At 32.8% G+C, this 10,253-nt stretch overlaps 1 protein-coding gene across 1 annotated transcript; it reads right to left on the reverse strand.

Annotated features, from left to right (window-relative positions):
- Positions 1-1,136: 1,136 nt before the first annotated feature.
- On the reverse strand, positions 1,137-9,461 carry LOC116144680. The gene is given in 13 exon segments (XM_031430130.1): positions 1,137-1,166; positions 1,275-1,462; positions 1,551-1,609; positions 2,537-2,597; positions 2,600-2,645; positions 3,745-4,217; positions 4,546-4,894; positions 5,160-5,270; positions 5,831-5,923; positions 7,323-7,393; positions 8,990-9,052; positions 9,228-9,332; positions 9,416-9,461. Coding segments are annotated over 13 exon segments (1,695 nt in total).
- Between the last annotated feature and the right edge of the window lie 792 nt (positions 9,462-10,253).

Genomic DNA, 10,253 nt, shown 5'->3' on the forward strand with positions numbered 1-10,253 from the left:
TCATATTTGATTATTATATCAATAATAATAATAATAAGACAACACAATGAATGACAATTAAAAAAAATTAAAAATATGAGTTGAATTTTAGTGATTAGTAAATCTGAAGCAAAGAAGAGCTTGAGCACCTACCATAAGCAAATTAGTCTAAGGCATGAGTTAAAGCATCTTCAAATGACTTTTTATATGATTTAAACTTTTTATTATAAAGAGTCTATCCATAAAAACAAGAGTCTAAGATACTTTTTATCTTTAAAATATAAATTAGAAAGTGAGTTTGACTCTCCACATTTAGAGAGTCAAATTTTACTCTTTATCCTAATTTTAATTAATAAACTACAAGTTCCTATGTATTTTATTTATTAATTCTCTCTCTCATTAAGTCACTTTTTTAAAAATAAAGAACATCTTCATTAAATTTAAAGAGGCTATTGAATTTGAATAAAAATTGTGTTCTTTATATTTTAAAATTAATGAAAATACTCTTTATTTATATGAAAGATGTCTTTTAAAATAAAGAGCACCATTGGAGATGCTCTTAAAGATGAGAAAGGCAAATTTAAAAAATTCCTATTGCCAAGGGCATATTCATTTCCATTTCTCATTTTCTTCTTTTTCCTCCTTTTAAAATGCAAATATTTGTTTAGCATATATTCTCATTTTCTCAGAAAAAGCAAAATTATGTTTTCTCCCTAAAAATCTAAAAAGTAATAAAAAAAAAAAAAAGGAAAACATATTCTTTTTACTGTTCTATTTGAAGACTTATTTATCAAAACCAGAAAGAATTTTTGAATTGTTTTATTTTTTATAAAGTAATTCTAATTTGATTTCTAAAACTATGAAGAAATTTAATAAAAAAATCAGATAATTATTTATTAAAACATATTTTTTTATTTCTAGAAAATCTTATTTAACAAGTTTCTGTATTTTATCTATCATAATGTTATTTTCCAGAAATGATAACCTCTAACAAAAAAAAAAAAAAAAAATTTGATTTTTTGCATTCAGTTTGTCAAAGTAGAAAATGAAAATGGAACCGAAGGATGGCCCCTCAGAAACTTGGAAGCACTAATTTTTGCCTTTTTTCAGAATTTTTTTAACTTATCACTAACCATCTTCTACACATTAAATATGGTCTAATCATCAAACTGAGCATATGAAAGCAACTGATTGGAAATTAAAAGAAGAAGAAGAAGAAAAAACAATTTGTGCATCAAAAGAACTAGTAGACTTTCCTCACAAACATACTGCCTATAGAGATCCTTCAAACTTACTTTTCCACCAGCAGACTTGATAATGGCAGATAGCGTTTTGACAGGGGGTTGAACATGAGCAGCCATGCTTATGTTGTATCCTTTAAATAAACCTCCTAGCCTTGCTTTGGCTCTAAGAACTGCAGTTTTCAACTCAGCTCTGTACTTCAACACATAATCTTCATCATATAATATATAGGGTAATTCATCTGCACAGGGAGATAGCAGGAAGTCAAATAAACTGTGAAAGTGCTTTGATAAACACGGAGAACGAGCAAAATATTATCATGAACTAACCTACAAATCTTCCTTCTCTAAAGCTTTGTTTTAACCACCTGGGTGAGACTATCCATGCTCTGCATTAGGGGCCATCACCTCACCATTACATTATGGCATGTGTATGTTAAAATGAAGATCTCATGCATGCAAAATATCGAACAAGGCACCTGAAAATAACTAGAACTCGAGAAGAACAAACTACATGTCTTCAAGGAAATGAGCAATAACAAATCAGACACCACCACCACCCAAAAAAAATAAAAAATAAATAAAAGATGGAGTGAGGGGTGGTTTATATCCAGCCTCTGTGATGGTTTATATTATGCAGGTTTCATGGGAAGTAGACAAGTCTTTCCACTTTGTTCATCTTTCTGAAACTGAGTTTGTATCTCAACAAGATGCTTGGCATTCTAGAAATTATAGCTGTCATGATAATAAATCACTCAAATCTGGTGGGGGCTTATTTTGTTACACTTCCATAAAGTAACACCATAGATCAAATATTCAGCTTTTGAAGTTTATTCTGATGGAATATTAATCCAAATCGGAACTACAACAATGACCATATAGAAAATGAATAACATTGAATGAAATGAGAAAAAAATTTGTAAAAGAAAAAACCTTCATTCTACCCTCAGACACTACAAGGTCTTTTAATGACTATAAACTATACCATCCAAACAAAAAAATCAAATAAAATACTCAGGAAAATACAATGTATCTTAATAGACAAACAGAAACTCAAAGAGGAGACAAAAAGAAATAACCATCAAGTGATAAAGAGTCGATGAAAATGAAAATTTTCTTATGCATTTTCAACAAATTTTCCCGAAACACAAAATTCAGTAATTTCTAAAGTAAGAAAATTATCAAAAAAAAAAAAAAAAGATCATAATCAAAACAGAAATTTGATGAATATATGCATGTAACCATGTAAAATATGCATGTTAGATTTGAGCAATTCAGCAAAGTATAGTAAATATGAGGATCCAACTAAGACTAACCCTGAACAGAGAGCAGTGCAGAAATTCAGGGCCTTTCTCACTTTTCCTGTGACAACATGGAGCTTATACTTCCATCACAGGTAACAGCACCGCCTAAGTTTTCAATTACCTACATCAAAATGATTAATGCTCAAAAAATACATTCAAATAGAAACCTCTGAGGAAAAGAAAACATTATTTAAAAAGTACTGACACCAAACGGTATATCGAAAAATTTGTTGGGAAATAGGTGGGGATCTAACCAAATAAGAATCACCTGAAATCATCACACAAGAACATATCCTTGGAGTTTGCTTTGAACTCACGCAGAGTGTCAATAAACTTCTCTACTTTAATTTCGAAACACTAAAAGGGTTACTGTTTAATTTTATTGAACAGATTTTTCCTGTTGGATATTAGTTTTTACAAGATTCTTTCTTCTAATCACATATTGCATTTCAACATTATCAATTAGCATAGTGAGATGTAGTATTGCATGCCTTTTACATATCTTGTTGATGTTCAATTACAATATACAAGTATATTGTAGCTGCAGTTTGTGCCAGTATTTTGAAAATTTCCTTCAAAACAGGAAGATTAAGATATACACCGATGGTAGATTTATTTTCATTTGAAGCGGACTGATTATTAATAATAAGATGTGAAAGGTTCTCCATGTCCAGATGGGGAAAATATTGGAAATTCTCCTAGTTGCATACCTTAGTTTAGAAGAAAAGAAAAGACTTAAGAAATGGACATAGTTAAACTTTGGTAGATAGTTTAGGATATTTTTTTTAGAATAGCCAATGGAACATGTCTCTTTAAGGACTTGTCCAGCAAAGTTCCTTTTAATGGTCTCATCAATAATGTAAACTCAACATTGAGGATTTTGATTAGTTTGATAACAAATCTTCGTGTATAATTAAATTTCCCTTATGCAGTTCTCCGGCGGAATCAAAAGAAAAAATGCCAATCCTCTGTGGCATTTGCATGTACAATAGAAAATAGTATCATTTTAGAAACCTAATTCTGAGAGGCATCAACATCAGGAACTATTTCCAATAAAGTCAAGATAGGTAAGGAGATGGTCAACTTCTAATTGTTGCATATTTCTAAACATTTATACATGGATCAGAATCTCAACAACATACCCAACTTCAATTACTGCAATAGAAATAGCAAATTATCAATACCTTTGTGCCAGAAAATATTAAATAAAGGAGACATACCTTTGTGAGGTGCATTTTCTTAGAACATTCAGCAATATTCATCAACATGATTCTGAAGCATTCTCCATTGGACAGAAGTTCTTTGCTAATAAGACCTGCTGAAGTAGTACAAACTGCTTCATCTTTTGCACTACTTTTTATGCAACTACTAGTCAAAGGATAGCTAGGAGTAACTTCCACCAAAGATTTACTTCCTCAAATCACCAAGGCTTCGTCACCTTCTGAAACTAAACCGGAGGTATAATCTAACTGACAATCAACATGATGACTTCCTTTAACTTTTTTGGACTTCAATGAAGACAATGAGGCTTCCCAAATCCTCCTCTTTGCACATTGAGCAGAGCAAGTACAGTGTATAGCATCAGTATCAGCCCCAATCTTGGCTGCAGTAATGGCCATGTTGCTGCGCTGTGCCTTCTCTAAAGTAGTTCGGTCCCCAAAACTATGCATTAAGTCCCAACCCTGAGAAAAACCTGTTAAAAACAAAGGGGAAAAAAAAGGTCAGCACCTAATATAAAACCTATGAAATTTTGTTAGGAAGACAAACTGAAAGAGGTGACACTTAGATATCATTAGAAATCAATTTCTAAATTTTTGTAACAGTTGAAGTAGGTCTACACTAGATACTGAAAACGGAATCAGAGAGCATCTTGAAGGTTTCAAGATCTACTCAATGTGATTTCATCTCTAGTCATGAATCTTTCTTCCATGGTCACTTAATAGAAGGGAATGCATATTTTCAAACTATATGAACTCTGTGTTTGTGTGTGTGTGTGTGTGTGTGTGTGTAATTTCACTTACCAGCCAACCTGGTTTCTTCTCTTGGAAACCCATCTTTTACCAACTGCTCAGGTTGACAACTTTTTGCAGTGGAAGAGATTTGATTCTGTGACATTGGTAACTTGTTACACTCTCCATCAAGTTCAGGCTCTACAGATTCATTAACAGATAACACTGAAGACTTCCCACAAGGCTTTAATGGAAAACAGAAATTTAGAGGATCTGGAATGTTAGTTGAAGGGTTCTTGTCAAGATGAGAGATCATGAAGGTTGAACCACCAGGAAAGCATAATGCTTTACGAATGTCAACCTTAATGGGCAACCTGCGAGCTCTACCCATTGTGTCTACCTCTGCTATTGATTGAAAACCCTGCACTTTTTCAATTACTACCAAACTCAAACTCAAACATCAAATATTATATAACTAGCTCCTGCAAATATGCTAACCATTTCTTGTTTAAAAAAGAAGCAAAACAGCTAGCCACTGTCAGAAAATTTATATTATAGAAAATGAGGTCTTTATACAAAAATGTTAATTTGGTAAAATAAATAAAGAGAAGGAATGAGAAGAAAGGTTACTTCTCTAATAACAATTATGTCCCTTTCCATAGATATAATTTCAAGTCAAGAATTACCTGTTTAAGCCGAAAACCTTCAGATTCCTTATAACCCCAACAAATTACTGTGCATATACCAACACCCTGAAGTCTCTTCCTTAATTCCATGTACAAGAAGTGACCAAATCCCTGAAGGTATTAAAACAAGGAAATCGGTTGAGGGAAAATTTTCTAGATGAGTCTCACATGAAAAATAATAGGAGGAGAAAAAGATTATTAACAAGTACTAATAATAGATTTTCACATGCCTTATTATTTTGTAAAGAAATTTTGCACAGAAAGGAGAGGAATATAAGATCCAAAACTTAACATAATGAAGGTACTATTAATTAAATAATAAGGTATTGATGAGCTATCAGATTCGGGAACATTCACAGTCAAAGAAATTTGTAAATGAATTCAATTGTGTACACCAAATTTTCTTTGCAGATTTTATTGGTCGTGCATATTTTGCAATCATTATAGATTATTTTGATCCCCTGTCTTCATTGTGATCAGAAACCAAACCAAACAGTATCAACTCCTAGATAAAAGCATTAAACTATCACAATCAGAGGGAAGAAATTGGTTATGGCTGTACATAACAACACGAGTAATTTCAGACCAATTATAAAAGCACTAACTGAATGGCTTTTTGGGCCAATGTAAGCAACATAACGGTATAGAATGAAAACATAAACAACAACCACCTTATGTTGGTAGATTGAGCTAACAGCAGCAAGTGGGACCTCAGCATACTGTGTGTCAGCAGGAACAATTTGATAGGTAATTGCAGCTACAACCTACATAAATAAAATAAAGGAGAAACAATTACCAGGTAACCAGGGAAAAGTGAAAACCTAATAATGCCAATGAATATTCTAAATTGTGCAGAGATAAATAAGGTGCTTAGACACAAGAAACATTCACATCAATCATGAAAAATTAAAAAAGCACTTATCTAGGGATCCTTTGCAGTAACTATATTATTTGGAGAACTTTTAAAGTATGCCCTAAAGCCATATGCTAAGAAACTTAAAATTAGAAAGTTTGCATGTAACAACTATCACCTACATATATAATTTATGTTCATAATACTTTGACTCTTTCAAATAGTAAATAATACAAAGTTACCATTTTAGTTTTGAAAGGCACGTGTTAACATAACCCTCTTAAGAGACTACACCTTTGTCGGGTACATGAAGCTTACCCAACAATAGATATATATTATGAGTCCAACACCTTTAGTAGACACAGAAACCATAAATAACTAATAAAGTTCCATAGTTAAGATACTCTTGTTTGTTAACTGCAAGTTAATAAGAAGATTAAGAACTATCCTTGTAGGTACTTGCTAAGATAAGGATGATGTTTTTCTGTGGTTTGGACTAAGGGGTGCTATCCATTCTTAGTTTTCTCTTCTATTACATGATTCTAGTGGACTCCAATTACTGTTAACCTTTTCTTGCCTCTTTAAAAGTAAATTTTTGTTTCTCATCCCCAAAAAATGAAAATAGAATAAAATAGTAAAAGTTTCTACATACCAGACTTTACAACAAAAGAGCAAAACAAGCCTACCGCTTCATAACCTTCTGTGGATTTGGATTTCAAAAGCAGCGTACAATATTTCCTGTAGGATTAATTTTAACATTATAAAAATTTCTTGACCTAGCAACTAATTATGCCAATCAGCAAGAAATTATTGACAGAATACATATCTATATGTTATGTATATATAGAATATATCAATCTATATTGTAGAATTGTAGGCTGCCTATTTTAGTGACCCCATTTACTCATTAACTTGTGATGGGAATAGAATGGATCACAATTATGAGTATTAATTTTTTTAAACCTTCACAACATGCAACAAGCATAAGAGAAAATGAAAGCATTTTGTACCCATTCAGTACACATTTTTCAAGGAACATCGATTGCTTTCCAGTTTTAGCAACATAATTCATTGTGGGGAGCTCTCTTGTGTATATATTAAGTACTTCCTGAAAAACCACTATGACTACTTAGAAGGAATGTGGCTTCTAATAGGACAAGTGAATATGTGATATACCAATCAATGTACCTAAAAATATCATAAAGCAAAATATCATAATTAGGCTTAATATATCAAATTCAAAAGATAAACAAAGTGTAAGTCTCTCATAAAACTATTTGACGACCATCTAAAAGAAGAAATATTTATACTAATAAAGCCGCCGAAATTTTCACTTCATGAAGTCTCAACTCTAAACCTATGAACAAGAAGCCCTTGTACGCTACATATACAAAGACAGATGTTGTTAGGATTATTTTAGAATTAGGATAATTATGTTAAGTCTTTTATAATTATCTTTGATAATTATGCTATTATCTTATTATGATAGAATATCTTATTAGATTTTAATTAGGTAATTAGAGTTCTTTTAGGAGTAATTTGAAGTCAAGTCTAAGGCTATATAGTAGAATAAATCTAGATTGTGATTATCAATGAAGAATTTTGTCAATTAATCTCTCTATTTCTTGTTCTTGGAGGTCTTTGTTCCTGATATAAACAGATCATATCTCAAACCCTATCATTGGTGCTCTTGTTCCCTTTCTATGGTTGACCCTTCTCGTCTAAAGGCTCTGGAAGAACTTGTCTCTCAACATAGGGCGAGATTGGACGCTCAAGAGGCCAAACTTGACTCCCGAGAGGGTCTTTTGATGGCTATTACACTAAAACTAATTGTCATTGACTCCAAGTTAGAATAAGAACGAAGACAAAAGGAGCTCAAGGAGGACAGTGAAACAAGTGGCGATGGCACTCCCCCACTCGACTCAAGTTCTCATTCTTCTAGGTCTGCGCCACCTTTTGAGCCTTTCCGTTTAGAGGTGCCTTGCTTTGATGGCACAAAACTGCAACTCACGACCTTTTCCCTGGAACCCAAAGTCTTTTCTCAAATGGGCCCCATTGACCATTCTACCCATTATGCCGCGGTTGTTGTCAGCCACAAGTCTACTGTTGACCTTACCTTGGTCCCTCTGGGTCATAATAACAACAATCCTCTACCACTACTGCCAGCCTTCACCAAGCCTCCCACGCGTTCCGATCTCCCTCTGATGTCACTACCTGGCATGGTGTTGGCCCACGACAAAGGAACAAGTGACTTCTTTACCGTGCTGATTTTTGACCCCGACGGTGGAACTTTCATTGCCTCTTTATTGCCTTGGAACTCATTTGCGCCTATGATTTCTTATGGTGCAATATCTTACAACCTTGAGGACAAGGTTGAACCAAAGGGGAAGGCAATGTTAGAATTATTTTAGAATTAGGATAATTGTGTTAAGTCTTTTATTATTATCTTTTATAATTATGTTAAGTCTTTTATAATTATATTTGATAATTATGCTATTATCTTATTAGGATAGAATTACGATTATCTTATTATCCTTTTATAATTATGATAAAATATCTTATTAGATTTTAATTAGGTAATTAGAATTCTTTTATGAGTCATTTGGAGTCAAGTGTAACGCTATATGATAGCATAAATCTAGATTGTAATTATCAATGAAGAATTTTGTCAATTAATCTCTCTATCTCTTGTTCTTGGAGGTCTCTATTCCTCATACAAATATATCATATCCCAACCCCTATCAGATGTACCTAAAGGTAGGATTTCTCACTGTCATCGGCATTCTTAGGATTAATTAGTACAATCATATAATCCTCCCCTCCACAAGCCAAAAGAATCAATAACTAAACAAGGAATCATCAAATTATATCAGTTAAAACCACCATAACTCTCAAAATTAAAAAAGAAAAGAAAAACCTAGTATTTCAGTTGCAACAATGAAATTTAAAAAGGAAATTAATGAAAAAACAAGCTTACCTTTTTCCTCAGGTTTTGCGTTATAAATATCACCACTTGACTTCGAATTTACCCCTTCTCTCACTGTCAAAAACAGTTAACATTTATGAAAGTATTAGAATTAGTTACAACTAAGAATATTTAATAATTTATAAACAAAATAGAGAACTATTTACTGATAACTCAACCTAACTAGAACATATTGCATATTTATTATCTAAGAAACAATATAAGAATAAGAAATAAATTAAACAAGTGCCTGAGATATTGATTTTTACAGTCTTGCAGAGGGAGATTTGGACGGTGTTTCGGTGGTCAGATTTGCCAGTGAAGTTATTTGCATCCATCAAAACCTCACAGTTGCCTGCCAAAAAAAAAAAAGAAAGAAATTAACAATAGCAATGAAGAATAAATGAAATTGATTTCTAGGGTTTCTGGAGTTGTTACCGATTGGGATTGGGAGAGGAGATTGAGGCTTCTTCTTTGGCGCCATGCTTTATGTTCTTGAGTTTCGAATGGGAAATGTAATCTTAAATAGGCGGGAAGAAAGGGTATTCTAGGGGATTTGCTTATATGTGGTGGCATTTTAGTCATTTCAATCTTTACTAATTTCTTGCGTTAAATGAAAAATTCTCAAGTTTAGGTAAATATCAAAACTTCCCTTAGGGAGTGTTTTGTTGGGGATAATGTGATATTACTGAAATTATGTCATCTCCTATTACTTGATTACCACGTTTGTTTGTCAAGTAATATAAGATTCTAATAATCTTCAAATACCATAATAGTTACTATTGGTAATACTGGAGGTAATCTGATTACCTCCATTTTCTTAGGTATTCTAAGATTATCAGGGTAATCTTTTTTTGTTACAATTATATCTCTTATTAATAAAATTTTAGGACAATAATGCCCTTATTTTTAAATTTATTTATATGAATATGACTTTTACTATTTCACCCCAATTAATTAACTTTTTGGATAAAATTACCCTTGAATTCAAAACAAATTGTAGCCCAACCCACCCACCTGCTGCTGGCAACCACTGCTGCGACTAGTCGCCGTCGAAATGGCGCATGGAAGGCCAAAAATGGTCGTCGTGCACCGATATGGCCATTTTCGACTAGATATCTACCCGAAAATGGCCAGATCGTGATAGATCTAACCGTTGACGATCAAATCTAATCTGGTCGTCAAAGGCTAGATCGACAGATCTGGTCGTCAACGGCCATCGATCTAGTTGTCAACGACCATCGATCTAGCCATTGAATGCCAGATCGACGAATCT

Source organism: Pistacia vera, unplaced genomic scaffold (assembly GCF_008641045.1).
Source record: "Pistacia vera cultivar Batoury unplaced genomic scaffold, PisVer_v2 Contig451, whole genome shotgun sequence".
Lineage (NCBI taxonomy): Eukaryota > Viridiplantae > Streptophyta > Magnoliopsida > Sapindales > Anacardiaceae > Pistacia > Pistacia vera.